Consider the following 16,080-nt stretch of genomic DNA (forward strand, 5'->3'; position numbering starts at 1 on the left):
AAAAGTTTCTCTTTGACCGTATTTGGGTGAAACACCCCCACATACAAGCAAAAAAATTACTTGTTAGCTAGGGAAGCAACTGGTTTTACTCACATACAAAGTACATTGACTGCAAAAATAAACACTTTAGTAGATAATTTGATATATTTCTTAGAGGAAACAATTTTAAAAATTCTGAACCGACTTGAAAACTTCAAGGCAAACTTCCCTTCCAGAGAGGAACATAAATAATTCCTAGAAACAGGGTTGTGTAGGAATGTGTTTTGCACAAAGAAGAGTTTCCAGTAACAAATACACAGTAACAATTTCTGATGAGCAATGAGAAAATACTCTGTAAGGTATTGCTAAACCATCAAAACCCTGTTGTGCCCTAAAATCCAAGTTAGAACATATTCCATTTTAATTGTGATATTATTCTCTTGAGTATCTGTAGATCTACAAAATAGCTCTAATTAAAGAATTACATAAAGGTATTTCCATATATCACACTACCATTTATCCAGAGACACTACTAGCTAAAAAAAAGAAACTTCTTAAAGCATTTAGTCAGTTCATATTAAGTAAAAATTATATTTCTCTGCAGATACACACACATGGAGAAAGACTCCCTTCATTTCTGTGAGTTGTCAGGAAGGGGTTAAACACAGAACTCAATTTCAGAGCCAAATATCACAAAGCTGCTGATGTAGGCACTCTCTCCTAAGGAGGCAACAGATAAACTGCACCATTTACTTCTCAATTAATCCAGGGAGATAACATTAATATTAGTTCCAGTAGGAGATGCTTGCCTGCCCACTTTGCAGGCAATAAAAGCTAGGTTTGCAGATACCAAACACCAGGATAGAGGAAATAAACGGGAGGAGAAATAAAAAAAAAATTAAGGATTTTTTTTCCTATTGTTTTCTTCTGTATCGGGTTTGCATGGCCAAGCTTTGGTAGCAGGGGTGCTGCAGGGGTGGCTTCTGTGGGAAGCAGATAGAAGTTTCCCCTATGTCTGGTAGATCCAATCTGTGGTGGGTCCAAAGATGGATGTGATGTTACCCAAGGCTGGGCCAAGTGGAAGTGGTGATAACGCCTGTTATAACAGATTTAGGAAGAAACAGGAAAAAAAGTTTTAGCACAGAAGTAATTGAGGCCAGAAAAGAGCAGGATGCCAATTTGTGACAGGAACAGCTCTGCAGACACCAGAGTTAGTGGAGAAGAATCGGGAGAGGATGCTCCAGATGCCAGAGCTGAGATTCCCCTGCAGCCTATGGAGGTCCATGGGATGCAGAGATCCACCTGTAGCCCACAGAGGAGCCCCATATTTGATAGGGATGCCTGAGAGGAGGCTATGACCCAGTGGAAGGCACATAGAGAGAAGGCCCTTGAAGACACTGAAGGACTACACCCTGTGGTTAAGTGACTCATGCTGCTGCAGTCTGGGAGGACAGCTGCCCATGGGATGCACTCACATAGCTCATGGAGATAGTTCATGGAGAACTATCTCCCATGAGAGGCATGCCACAGTGGAGTAGGGGAAGCTGCTGTGGGAGAAACATTGTTTGATGAACTGACCATAACCCACATCCCCAATTCCCTGTGCTGCTGGGGAAAAGTGTAGAACTGGGACAGATGGAGGTGTGGAGGGAAGGTATTTTGAGTTTTATTTCTCATTATTCTGCTGTGATTTTGTTACTAATTAATTCAATCAATATCTCTAATCCTAGCCTGTAGTGCCCCTGATGATATTTGGTGAGTGGATCTCAACTCAAGAATATTTCATTATATTTCCTCTCCCCTGCCCAGTTGTGGAAAGGAGTGATAAAGTGGTTTTGGTGGATGCCTGGAATCCAGACAGCATCAAACCACTATATTTTGAGAAGGAGACCCAAATGTCATCCTGTCTTATACAGTGCAAGACTTAAAAGATTTTAGCTTCTTGCAGCAAGAGCCTGTTTTAGCCAGTGCCTAAAACCATAGATTTGCCCAAACAAAGGAATGGTGAGTCACTGCAATACAGCTCAGAGAGAAGACAAACAATAATATAGTTTCACATGCAAGATAAATGTTTACACATTTAAACTTACATTTATGCTTGCTTGCCTGCTTAAGACTCATAAGAAATGCTTTGATATGGTAAAATGAATCATATAATCTGTTCAGTACTCAAAGCCGCCCACATTCTCATATCCCACTTGAAGTGGTTCCAAGCATGTGAAACAGGTAAAAATTGAGTATCTGAGGTTCATGCAGACAACTCTCATAGCAGTGAGGAGGTTTTGTTTTCACTGCTATTCTCAGTGTGAAAGGAGTTCATAAGGAACGGCTGACAAAAAAACCACAGCCAATGGACTTCATTGGTGTCTAAGTGACAGCAGAGACCACAGCAACAGCAATGCAAACCTGTTTATTTATTTGGAAAAGGACTCTTCACCTCTGTCTCTATTTCCATTACATGGATATTCTTATTTTCGTTAGTTCTATAATGTGTAGGAAGGGCCATAATTCGTTTCAATTTTCCTATAAGCTTTGCTTAGGTTTTTGAAATCTCCAGGTTCTGAGCTTCACTTTCATTCAGAAAAAAATTTCTTTACCAAAACAAAGGGAAGTTCTTCTGAATGGAGAGGATAGGATTGGCAGAACAAACCATAGCTGAAATACTTGTTAATGGTGAAATTCACTGTTCAACCAATAAAATTCTTTTTATATCTAGCAGCAAAGATTTTTTTATTCAGTTATTGAATTATTTTTCTCCTTAATGACTATATTGAACTAGCGTATTTGTTTGTAGGTTATTCACCGGTACTTGGGGCACTATTTGTTGGGTTGTTTGTTTTCTTTAAAGAGCTGAGCAGCTATTAGTTGCTATAAAGTTGTTTATTGCAAAGACACATCAGTCTTGAAAGTCACAGAGTTACAAGTGTTAAAGTCTATGCTAAAGTTTTTCGTATAGACTCCTGAATAGGCAAAGTCCCAGTCAGAAGCAGAAGCTGCTCCTGAAAGTCCTGGCAGGGCCGATGTGGCTGCAACAGTTCCCATCTTCCTTAGGCGATGATGATGGCAGAGAAGAAAAGCGAGAGAGCAGGAACCAAAGCAAAAGGCAAAAACCAAAAGATGAATCTCTCCTCAAAGCATAGATTCTTACATACAAATTATCCAACAAGCTAAAGAAACAGACTCAAACCACTTCTTAACCTAACAGAATTCTAGTTTTTTAGCATGCCAGGTTACATACAAACTACGCATATTATATCTAAAAAATGTAAGCAGTATTCTTACTATAGTTTTACTATGTCTAAAACTATATTCCTGGAACCTCTACGGAAACACTAGTATCTAGGACTATGCTTTTCACTAAAACTCGCACTTCTACACTGGTATCTGAGACCTTTACTCTCTAAAAGCACTTAGAATTTATTCTTACTTACTTACTTGCTTGCTTATTTTAAAACTTAAACTTATATCTCTACTTTATGTGTGAGTGGCTTAATATATTTCAATCCATCCAAACGTTTTAATTCAATTCCTGCACTGTGATTTCTCTCTGAAAAATTCAGAGAGACTCTTGACTTACAGACTCCAACATTTGTTTACTATTTTGTGTATTGTTACTATATTGTCTTGGTTTCAGTTCAAACCAGGTGGAAACACCAATTAGTGTAGTAGTCAATTTCAATATACTCATTTTCTGATCTGAGATAGAATTAGGAGCAAAAGCAAGGCAGGTGTAAAACTTAAAAAGTGTAAAGAAAAACTTTATTAACAACATAAAGAAATAATAAATTCAGAATAAAACCTTTAGACCACCCCTCCTCGCCTGTCCCACAATTTCTTCTCCTTTTTAACAACATACAGAAACACTTCAGTCAGTTACCAACTTAAATAATTTTTTTCAGTTCACTCTAGGGAGAGGAGTCTCCCCTTGTGAGGCTATAAGGGTTTTTTCCACAAGAAGAAAAAAACAGTTCTCTCGTGGCTTCACTTTCCACGAACTACTGCCATTTCACAGCTTTCCCAAAGCTGTGCTTATGGGCCATGTTAAACTCGTGGGGTATTTACTTATAAGAATGAACTGTTCAAAAGCAAAAGTTCTCTTCATGTCTCTTTCTCTCTGTTCATGCTTCATCCGCAGGAACAGACATCCCATTTTTTTCGCTCAGGGCAAAGGATCCTCAACACAGGTGCTTTTGCTCAATGATCTATCAAGTTGAATACCCTAACCCCCCCATGTCTTTCTTCATGGTTTAGAGGAATTTTTATTGTAGTCTAGTCCATCTCTATAGCTTACAAAAGGATTTTCAGCCCAAATTCACAGCAGCTCCTCATTCTCTTTCCATCTGAAACCTGCTTCACTGACTTTGGTGTATCCTGATTTTTTCCTCTCACTCACGGGAGGATTAAAACCCTGCAAGTCTTATCTGAGCATTGGGTTAAAATCTCACATGGAGGATGCAGAGGCTGTGGCCAGGCCATGCTGGAGTGTGCCAGAATCTCAGGAGACTCAGGTCATGCTAGGAGGGGCTGGCCTGAGCCAGAAACAGGAGCAGCCACTCTGGAAAGGGTGTGTGGGGCAGAGGGGGGGACAGCCAGGATCTCACTCAGCCTCCCTGGGACTCAGCAGCAGCACCCACTGCCAATGGCCACCCCTCCTTCCAGCTGGGATATGCTCGCAGGCCTGCAGTGGAGCCAGGCCCGGGCCCTGTTACCTGTACTCCTGCCGGAAGATAAAAGGACCATTCCCGGCGTTTGCTTACTTCAAAATGTGAACTCACAGAGGGGGACCAAATCGTCCAATTGGTTTCTCAGGCTGTCAGCTAGAAAACCAGCCTCCAATTGGTCCCATCAACTCACAGAGGAAGTTCTCAAGGAGGAAACTTCCACGAATGCTCTATACAGGGTACCAATCTAAATAAAGAAGAATAACACACAGTGACATTTTTATGGCCCTGTAGAATTATTGAAACTTTTGACAAACCGAAAGTTATCACACACATTACTTGAAATTAAATTCCCCCTGGCCTCCCTACACTGCAGCACTTCAAGAAGCCAAGTCATCATTCTATGTGATTTCTATAAACAATGGAGAGCAATTTCTCAAGAACAGGGGCCTCCTACACCTGAGAATGGTCCCAGGGTCCTGTTCATGCTGGGGTGAAGTAATGGTAAAAGAAAATGAATTTTTCTCTTTTTCAGCAGTTGGCAGAGCTTCCAGGGAAGCAAGAAACCTAGAAAAAACCTGGAAACCTAGAGAAATTAAGAACAGACTATAAGTGTGCAAAGACTAGTGTAGTGGAAAGAACTTTACAAGGCAAAACTTGATCACGGTACCCCAAAAAAGCATGATACTTCAGCTAAAGAAAATCTAAAACTTCAGCGCTTCTTATAAAGTCAATCCCAATAAAGTCTACCTTAAAAATGCTTCAAATAAGACAAAGTGCTGTAGAATTATGACAGGTCTTGTTAATCTCTATGCAAGCCAATGATACACACAAGTGATTTAAGCATTAAAAAAAATTAATTTGTATCTGGAGAATCATGCTCATCTTTTGGTATTGCGTCATCTGCTGCAGTATTTATATCTCTATTGTACATCTAAAAGAAAAAGTGAAAATTTAGCAGCTTTTCTATTCTCCTTTTTGTCCATATTTTTATGTATATGTAGTTATTATAATGAAAACCACCTTTGCTTTTATTGCTCTGGTTCCATATCACCCATTAGCAAACAAGTTTCACTGCATAACCATATTTATCTATTTTAGATATATTACTGCATTCTACCTTCCAATTTACACAATAGCCGTATTAAACAGTTTAGCTCTATTTTTTTTAAGACTAGGATAATTTGTAAATGTGACAAACAGTAATCATCTTACGTATAAGATGAGTCAAATAGACATTCTCCTTCAGCTGAACTTTCTGATGACAATATTTGAAATTGACAGGTTAGAAGTTATTCATAGTTGTCAGAATTGTATCGTTTGCTGAACAAAATAAGAATAACAACTTGGCAGACAACTGTCTGTGGTCTTACATGGCAGGTTATCTTCCTATACCCACTGTCAGTTAAATTAATAATGTCATAATCTATCTTTTCTGTCAGGTGTAAATGATTTTAGCATGCCAATAACTAGTTTGCCATGATGTCTCACCCATATTTAAGACCATATATTGATTTCACACTTGGTACAGAGTAGCACATATATGAGCCCCATATTTTGTTGTAGGATGGAATGTCAAATAAATAAAACTTTTACAGTCTTGTGAAAAAGCAGTAAAAATGGAAGGCCTTGGCAGCTATCAAGGTATCCAATGCTTTTAAAACCACAACTTTTACCCATAATGATCCCATGTTGTTATTTCAGCTGTGTGAAGTTATGGCACAACTGACATTCCTTATAGAAGTACAAGTTTATAACTTTGTGCCTTATCTATATAATAGCAATCAATGAGAAGGAAGCAATCCCCAAGACTTAAAAAGAGAGAGAGCTTCTACAAAATTTAAATTACCAAAATAACTGTTAATAGAATCATAGAATATCCTGAGTTGGAAGGGACCTAAAAGGATCATGGAGTCCCACTCCTCGTTCTGCACAGGACAGCTCCAGAAGTCACACCACGTGCCTGAGAGTATTCTCTTTTTTCTTGAACTCTGTAGGATCGGTGCTGTGACCAGCCTAAAACTGCCCTGACACAACTTCATTCCCTTGGGTGCTGTCACTGGACACCACAGAGAAGAGATCAATGCCTGCCTCTCCTGTTCCCCTCACAAAGAAGTTGCAGACTGCAATGAAGTCTTCCCCCAGTCTCTTCTTCAGGCTAACAGAACAAGTGACCTCAGTTGCTCCTCATACAGCTTCCCTTCCAGAGCTTTCACCATCCTGATAACCCTCCTCTGGATGGCCTCTAATAGCTTGATATTGCAGTGCCCAAAACTGCCCTCAGCACTCGAGGTGAGGCTGCCCCAGCTCAGAGCAGAGCAGGACAATCCCCTCCCTTGCCCAGCTGGTGATGCTGTCCCTGATGCCCCCCAGGACACGCTTGGCCCTCCTGGCTGCCAGGGCACTGCTGGCTCATGTTCAACTTGCCACTGACCAGGACCCCCAGGTCCCTTTTCAAAACACTGCTCTCCAGTGTCTTGCTCCCCAGTCTGTCCGTACATCCAGAGTTTCCCTACCCAACACTTTCTCTTGTTGAACTAATGCAATTCACGATTGCCCACTCCTCTAGTTTGTTGAGGTTTCTCTGCAAGGTCTTTCTGCCTTTGAAGAAAACCAACAGCTCCCCATACTTTATTATCACAGGCAAATATACCTTTGAGTATAAACCTGGGTCATTTATGAAGATGTTGAAGAGCACAGGGTTAAGATGGAGTCCTGTGGAGCCCACTGGTGACAGGTCACTAGTCTGATGTCAACCCATTCACTATCGCCCTTTGTGCCCAACCTGTGAGCCAGTTGCTCACCCATCCCATGATGTGTTTATCCAGCTGTGTGCTGCACATTTTATCCATAAAAATATTGTGAGAGAGAACATCAAAAGCTTTACTGAAATCCAGAAGGATTACATCCACTGGCTTCCCTTGATCAGCTAGGTGGCTACATTGCCACAAAAGGAAATCAGGTTTGATAAGTAGGACTTCCCTCCCGCGTCAATACCGACTGTTACTGATTGTAGAGAGCCTGGTGCAGGAATGGCTAGAAGAGAGAGGCCATAGTCAAATCAATTTAGTCAGGCTAACAAAGTAGGCCTCAGCCTCAAGGGCACAGTAAAAGGGAAGGCACGTAGAATTGTGATAAGATGAACAAAGACAGACTGTAAAAGAAGAACTAGAAGAACTCTGCTAGCCATAAAATTGCAAAAGTGTAGCCACAAAGTTAGCCGATCAGCATAGTGACGCATATGGCAAGGCAACCAATGATGAGCTTAGCTTTTGCAATATGCATGAGCTAATTAAGCACTGTATTTAATCGCCACTCTGCTTATCAATAAATGAGACTTTGCTGATGACCGAATTGGTGTCCGCGTCTCCCTTCTCCGACAAATGGTGACCCCGACGCTGTCCCTCCGTGCCTAAAAAGAAAAACGGGGGAGAACGCGCCACGGTCGGTGAAGTTGAGCTTGGGGCCTGCTGCAACCGGGTCGGTGTCAAACGACGTAGGAAAGACACCCTCAGGAGCTACAGAGGTGGTCCTGGGCCATACGTGCTGCCGAAGCCGGAGAGTTGCAACAGCGCCGACGGTAAAAAATGGACAGGCAAGCAGCATATGATTTATTTATAGCACATATAGATAAGTTAGGGCTAAAAGAGCTTAATCCCAGGAAGGACATACCGGGGTTGTTAGCCTGGGGTTCTGCTAAAGGCTTATTCACTAACCCTCATAGTGTGCAGGAGTTAAATGAGTGGCGTAAGTTAGGGGATGTACTGTGGGAGGCGGTATTAGGAGATGATAAAACAGCAAAAAAGTTAGGAAAAATCTGGCAGGTAGTTCATAACGCGCTCCTGAAGCAACAGGCAGAGAAAAGAGCGGCACAGCAGGCAGTAGAGGCATATAAAAGAAATGCTCAGTATGGCGATAATGAGCCCCTTGCACCAAGCACAAGAAGGGTTGAAATACCTATTCTTAGAGACGCGGCAGGAATGGCCGATGGGGCTAGTTGCACTTGGCCCTCTGCACCCCCCTCAGAAGAACTGGGGAATAACGCTGCCAAAGCAGCGGAGGCAATTGCAGAGGGCGAAATATCCCAACCTTGCGGCGTAGAATCCCCTTGCCGGCCTGAATCTAGCACCCCTAAACCTGCCAGTGAGCCAGATCCTGTCCCTAGGGCGGAAAGCGACCTGCGGGGGGAAGTGGCAAGGCAGAGGAGGGAGGCGTGGAATATGCTAGCTAGACACGGCCTGGAGACTGGGGATGACGCCGCTGTGAGCGCAGTCAAAGTCTGGACCTTTCCTGTAACATACACACAGGGAGTAAACCAACAAGGACAAGCTGTACAAGTGGGAGAGTATGAACCACTTGATTGGAAGTTGCTAGCGCAGTTACGACAGACAGTGAGTCAGTTCGGGTTTCGGAGCGAGCCAGCCAAGCAAATGCTAGACTATCTATTTGACACATATTTATTACTGCCAAATGACCTAAAAAGCATAGCAAAATTGATTTTCACACCACATCAGCAAATGCTATTTAATGCTCATTGGCAAGCTCTTGTTGCCGAGGCAGTTGCGGTACAAAGAGGTCAGGGTGATCCGTTAGCCGGAATCACAGCAGATGAATTAATGGGAGTGGGCGCATTCCGTAGGTCAGAAACTCAGTTACTCCCAGGGGCCGACAGGGTTAGAGAAGCCATGCGTATCGTAAGAACTGCTATTGATCAGGTGAAAGATAGCTCAGGTATACCCATGTATATGGGAATAAAACAAGGAAGGGAAGAATCCTTTGGGGACTTTGTAGATAAGGCTACCGCTGCTATCGACAGGGCAGGAGTTCCAGAGTATATGAGAGGGGCGATGTTAAAGCAATGTGCGTTACAAAATAGCAATGAGGCAACAAAGAGGGTATTGTCAACTCTAGGAGCTAATTGGACGATAGAAGAGGCATTAGAAAGAATGGCGCTGCAGCCATCAGGGTCGCAGGTTTTCTTAATTAATGCACTAAAAGAAATAGGCTTAGGGCTGCAGAAACAAGCTGAATCCACACAGTCGCAGGTGCTAGCTGCTCTTGCCCCGCTCCGTGCTTCCACAGCAGCACCGGCCACAACGAACAGCCACCGACCTCCTTCGGAGCGATGCTTTAGATGCGGAAACGGAGGCCACTTTCGACGAGACTGCCGAGCCTCAGGAGTGTGGTGCCAGAACTGCCAGAACAACACCCACAACACGTCAGCTTGTCGCCGCAAATCGGGAAACTCCAGGCGGAGCGCGCCCAGCAGCCGCGCCCAGACACAAGTAGCCGCCGTAGCATCAGCGCCATCTCCTGTCTGCAACCAGCCACAACAGGGAGCCTGGGACTCGACTTGGCAGCCGCAATAAAAACATCATTATTAACAACACGCCCCGCTAAAGTCCCAACTGGAGTACAAAGCCCGGTAACTATTAAAGGACAAGCTTTTGGAGGACTAATAGTGGGACGCTCATCGAGCTCCATTTTAGGACTGTTTGTACTACCAGGTGTCATCGATGCAGACTACACTGGGGAAATACAAATAATAGTCTATACTCCTTTTCCTCCTCTAACAATTGAGGCAAATCAACGTATTGCTCAATTTATTCCACTTCCACAGTTGAGCCGGGGTATTCAACCACAAACACAAACCCCGCGCAAGGACCAAGGTTTTGGGTCCTCTGGTGTTGCTCTACTCACAATGGATCTCAATACTAGACCCAAAAAGGAGGTGAGGTTCACCTATGCAGGACGTACAATAAAAATGATGGGACTTTTAGACACTGGAGCAGATACCAGCATTGTTTCTCCAGAAAAATGGCCCTGTGATTGGCCATCATTACAAACCACGGATACCGTGACGGGCGTCGGAGGATTCACCCTCGCAAAGAAAACGCCCCCAATAAGGGTTACTATAGATGGGCAGGACTTGGTAACTGTGTTATCAGTAGTTGCATTACCACCCATGGTACATTGTCTAATTGGAAGAGACATTTTAGCTCAACTTGGGGTCGTTCTATCCAACGAGCACCCTTTGGGGTAATTGCCATTGCTTGGACTTTCCCAATCCCAATCACCTGGACTACCAATGAACGGTAATGGTTAAGCAATGGCCTCTAAAAAGGGAAAGTCTAATACAAGCACATCAACTCGTGAAAGAACAATTTCAACAAGGACATTTAAAACTTTCCACAAGCCCATGGAACACGCCAATTTTTGTGATTAAAAAGAAATCAGGGAAATATCGTCTTCTGCATGATTTAAGAGCAGTAAATGATCAAATGGAAGCAATGGGAGCATTACAACCGGGACTTCCCAATCCAGCCATGCTCCCACAACATTGGCCTCTTTTAATTATTGATTTAAAGGACTGCTTTTTTACTATAGCCTTACACCCCCAGGATACAAAAAGATTTGCATTTACCCTACCAGCAATTAACAGGGGGGAACCTGACAAAAGATATGAATGGACTGTTCTCCCACAAGGTATGAAAAACTCGCCTACTTTGTGCCAATTATATGTTGATGCGGCCTTGCAACCCCTAAGACTAAAATGGCCCGACACAATTATTTACCACTACATGGATGACATCCTATTCGCCCAGAAAATAGCATTTACAGATATTCAAATGCAGGAAATTCGAAACACCTTAGCAAAAGCATCTCTCATGATAGCTCCAGAAAAGATACAGCAATCTACACCATGGAAGTACCTGGGATGGACTATTACAAATCAAATCGTACGGCCGCAAAAACTTCAAATTGCAACAAAAATCACCAATCTAAATGAAGCACAACGCTTACTAGGAGATCTACAGTGGCTCAAACCAATTGTTGGGATACCCAACTCTCTGCTAGAATCCCTCAGGCCACTGCTCAAGGGGACCGATCCAACCACACCTGTAACCATGACACCACAACAAAAGGACGCTCTCAATGGCATTATTCGCTGCGTCAATGAAGGATTTGTCTCCCGCCGAGATGTATCATTACCTATAGACCTCACCATTTGGAATACTCCTGATCATCTACTTGGAGCACTTACACAGACACAAAAGAAAACGGGGGAGATACAGGTACTAGAGTGGATAACCCCACCTTTACAAGCAAAAAGGACAATCAGTACAAAAATCGAACAAGTAGCTACCTTGATTCGTAAGGGTCGGGTAAGGATTCTGGAAATCACCGGAACAAGCCCGACCGCAATCCACCTACCCATGAAAAAGGAGGACTTAGATTGGTACCTCCTCAACTCTGAGGACTTACAAACGGCTTTGCTGGAAGCTGGAGCAGCAGTCAACACAGGACCGCTGACACCACGTCATCTTCAGTGGTTAGGAAATTGGGACTGGGTATCAAAGCCAACACGATCAGAACAACCGATAGCAGGTGCCATCACAGCATTTACGGATGCCGGAAAGAAATCGAGGAGGGCAGCCATCACCTGGAAAGAAGGCCCTCGATGGAAAAAGCAGATAATAGACGCTGCTCCAGAGGACAGTTTACAAACATTGGAATTGCTTGCTGTTGTGTGGGCACTAAGTGAACTGCAAGGGCCTTTAAATGTGGTCACTGACTCGTTTTATGTTGCAGGAGTAGCACAGAGAATTGAAGACGCCTCTGTGAAAGAGGTGCAGAACAAAAGACTCTATGAACTCTTACTGCAGCTAAAGCGAGCAGTAGGGGCAAGGTTTAAGCCTTATTGTATCATACACATCAGAAGCCACAAGTGGGATGTAGGCTTGGGTGAGGGCAATGCCAGGGCAGATAGATTGGTTATGAATGTAGCAGATGATAGGGGGATTGAGGCAAGAGAGTCACACACACGATTTCACCAAAATGCTAAAGGATTGGTGCGCGAGTTCAAAATAGGTATACAAGAAGCAAAGGCAATAGTGAGAGCCTGTCCCACCTGCAGTCATCATAATAGCGGGGTGGGTCTTGGGTGTGGGGTAAATCCTCGGGGTCTAGAAAGTAATGAAATTTGGCAAATGGATGTTACACATGTAGCAGAATTTGGTAGGCTCAAATATGTGCACGTCACAATAGACACCTACAGCAAGTACATTTGGGCTACAGCACAAACAGGAGAGAAGGCAATCCATGTAATAAGGCACCTAACAAGTTGCTTTGCAGTCATGGGAATGCCTAGGGAAATAAAGACCGACAATGGACCAGCCTATGTCGGCAAGAGAGTAAGCCAGTTCATGAGACTCTGGGGAATTAAACACATCACAGGAGTACCACACTCGCCCACAGGACAAGCCATAGTAGAAAGAGCCAATGGGACACTCAAACAGTACCTACTCAAGCACAAATCCATAGATGATCCACAAGAAAGGTTAGCTAAGGTTCTTTATGTCATGAATTTTTTGTGTGTGTTTGGGGATGAATCGGAGCCGCCTGCAATTAGGCATAGAGGGAAAAGGGAAAGTAACAAGGAAGAAAGCACAAAAGCGTGGGTAAAGTACCGGGATCCAAAGACAGGGATATGGAATGGCCCCGCTGAAGTAATATACTGGGGCAGAGGTTATGTTTGTGTTTCTACTCCCACAGGAACAGTTTGGGTCCCTGCTAGGTGGGTGAAGCCCATCCTAAATGACCCAGTGGGTGGAAAGATTCCTGAGGACGCGATTGACAACAAACGACCGGAAACGGATTCATCAGAAACTAGCAGTGACCTTGCAGCCCTATTTACAAGAGCTGGGACGGTATAGCCGCGTAGCCCGTGAAGCACTGCAGCGACCGCCATTGGACTGGGCCGATTGGATTGAGATCCACGCCTACAAGGAAGAACAGCCCCTCAATGACCGTCCATGTTGCGCATGTGGAGGGTCGTGGTGTGAGGCTTGGGTGGCTTTAAAGTGTGGGCGCTGTGGGGATTGCTCGTGGGTAAGGCAGCAAACAGTATATAATTTATGGTGTGCCAAGTGTCAAGGTGAAGATATAAGGCGTTCAAGCTGGGGTGCAGCCTTAGAGGGAGAAGCAGGGGTACCATATGCACAACTCCCGAGTATATATGAAGCACCAGAACAACTTATGTTAGCTTGGGCCCGATGGGCGACTGCTAAGTGGCTCTGGAGGCAGCGCATCAACGCAAAATCTCGCATTGTTGCTGCCAGGTGTATGCATAAGGTGCCACATTTGCCTTTCCCTCGGGTAGGACCAGTTAAGCCAGGTACCGACCCTGAAGAAGTGTTAAACCAGTGCATAGAAGAAGTAAAGCAGTGGCACATAGCAGCAGAAAATCCAAAGTATAGAAGGAAGAAGCTACGTAAGCAACGAAAATGATATTCATCACACTGCTTATGCTTACTAACTTTGCTTGCACAAATGCTTTTCCAATGGAGCACACACCTAGAAAAAATGTATGGGTAACATTTGCTAACATAACAAGGCAAAAATCAATCTGCTTAAGCTTAGGGGGAGCGCAGAACCCCTTCAAAACTTGTCTTGTAGGATTGCCAGTCTGGAAGCCAAAAGAGTTTGCAGGGTATCTTAATAACAGTAACCTGCCTGCAAAGAGAGATGACGATTTATTACAAGGCTGTGCCTATCTTGGCATTTATCCCTCACAACATGATGGATGCTGGCAATGTGAATTTGTTCTAGCTTTGAATAGAACCCCTCAATGGGGAAAAACGCAGGAGGATGGTTTAGTTTTTTGCCCCTAGAAAACAAAAACTTTAACACACACCGCAAGTATTGGGCAACCCTTGATTCAGCCCTTACTAGTCTATCAACAATTCATACTCAACTCTACCCCAAATGTAACGGTAGGTACATTACAAAGGCAAGAGCACTACTCCCAGGAATATTTTTAATTTGTGGGGATCGTGCCTGGAATGGTATTCCAGTGAGGCCACAAGGGGGACCCTGCTATCTAGGGAAACTAACCATGTTTCACCCCAATGTAACTACTCTCATGCAACTTGCAAGCAATGCAAATAGAACAAAACGCAGTTTACACGATCTTGACTGCACAGACATAGGGCAACCACACTTTTGGAGTGAGTTTAGACAGGTAGCAACTGCTGTACTCCTCCCCCACGCAGCGGCCAGGAAGGCTATGGCCTTGGCCAAGCAATTGGGGTGCTGGGCAAGAGATGAATTCAATACAACCTCTCAGGTGTTAGATATGATGGCCAGGGATGTCTCAAGTGTTAACCATGCAGTACTGCAAAACAGAGCAGCCATCGATTTCCTACTTCTAGCGCAGGGACACGGTTGTGAGGAATTTGAGGGAATGTGCTGCATGAATTTGTCTGATCACTCTGAATCCATTCACAAAAAGATACGAGACATACAAAACAGACTACATGACCTAAAGGAAGAAGATGGTTGGGACATTGATGAATGGCTAAAGAGCCTGGGCCTTGGAAAATGGATTCGGACCATTATTAAGTATGCTATCATGATCTTGGGCGTATTCTTATGCTTAGCTTTGTTGCTTCCTTGCTTGATAACTTGCTTGCAAAATTTCATCCAAAAAACTGTTAGCAAGGCTTGGCATACTAATCTTCTCGCTCAAAAAGAAAACGGGGGAAGTGTAGAGAGCCTGGTGCAGGAATGGCTAGAAGAGAGAGGCCATAGTCAGATCAATTTAGTCAGGCTAACAAAGCAGGCCTCAGCCTCAAGGGCACAGTAAAAGGGAAGGCACGTAGAATTGTGATAAGATGAACAAAGACAGACTGTAAAAGAAGAACTAGAAGAACTCTGCTAGCCATAAAATTGCAAAAGTGTAGCCACAAACTTAGCCGATCAGCATAGTGACGCATATGGCAAGGCAACCAATGATGAGCTTAGCTTTTGCAATATGCATGAGCTAATTAAGCACTGTATTTAATCGCCACTCTGCTTATCAATAAATGAGACTTTGCTGATGACCGAATTGGTGTCCGCGTCTCCCTTCTCCGACAACTGATGACTGCATTGACTTTCAGACCTTTTTTAATACCTCCCAGAATTACCTTCTCCATAACTTTGCCAGGCATTGAAGTGAGACTGACAGGCCTGTAGTTTCCAGGGTGGCCCTCCTTGCCCTTCTTGAAAACTGGGAGAACATTCATCAGCTTTCAGTCAGCTAGGACATGTCCAGATTCTGAAGTCTTCAAAAGTCATTGAGCAAGGCACTCACATTGGCATCATCCATCTCTTTTGAGTATTCTCAGCTGAACCTCATCAGGCTTAAAAAACTTTTTGGGATCCAGCTGAAGCAGCAGATCCCACACAAGCTCAGGGTTAACTGGGGTTTGATCATTCTCACAGCCATGGTGCTCACAGCATGGACAGTGTTAGTCCAGCATCTGTGCTGAAGAGGCAAAGAAAGCATTAAACACTTCTGCCTTGTACATGTCCCTGTGTCCATCGTCATCCTGTAATGGGCTGGGCTGATGTTATTTCTGCACTATCTTTTGCTATTAATGTCATAAAATAAAAA

General features: G+C 43.7%; 1 protein-coding gene across 1 annotated transcript; it reads left to right on the forward strand.

Annotated features, from left to right (window-relative positions):
* The first annotated feature begins 2,999 nt into the window (after nt 1–2,999).
* Nucleotides 3,000–13,931, forward strand: LOC148219762 (uncharacterized). Its single transcript, XM_088157004.1, has 3 exons — nt 3,000–3,082; nt 8,806–9,820; nt 13,248–13,931. Exons 1-3 carry the CDS (start codon nt 3,000–3,002, stop codon nt 13,929–13,931), a joined length of 1,782 nt encoding a protein of 593 aa, XP_088013130.1.
* The last annotated feature ends 2,149 nt before the right edge of the window (nt 13,932–16,080 follow it).

This window comes from Sturnus vulgaris, chromosome Z (assembly GCF_052056855.1).
Source record: "Sturnus vulgaris isolate bStuVul1 chromosome Z, bStuVul1.hap1, whole genome shotgun sequence".
Taxonomy (NCBI): domain Eukaryota; kingdom Metazoa; phylum Chordata; class Aves; order Passeriformes; family Sturnidae; genus Sturnus; species Sturnus vulgaris.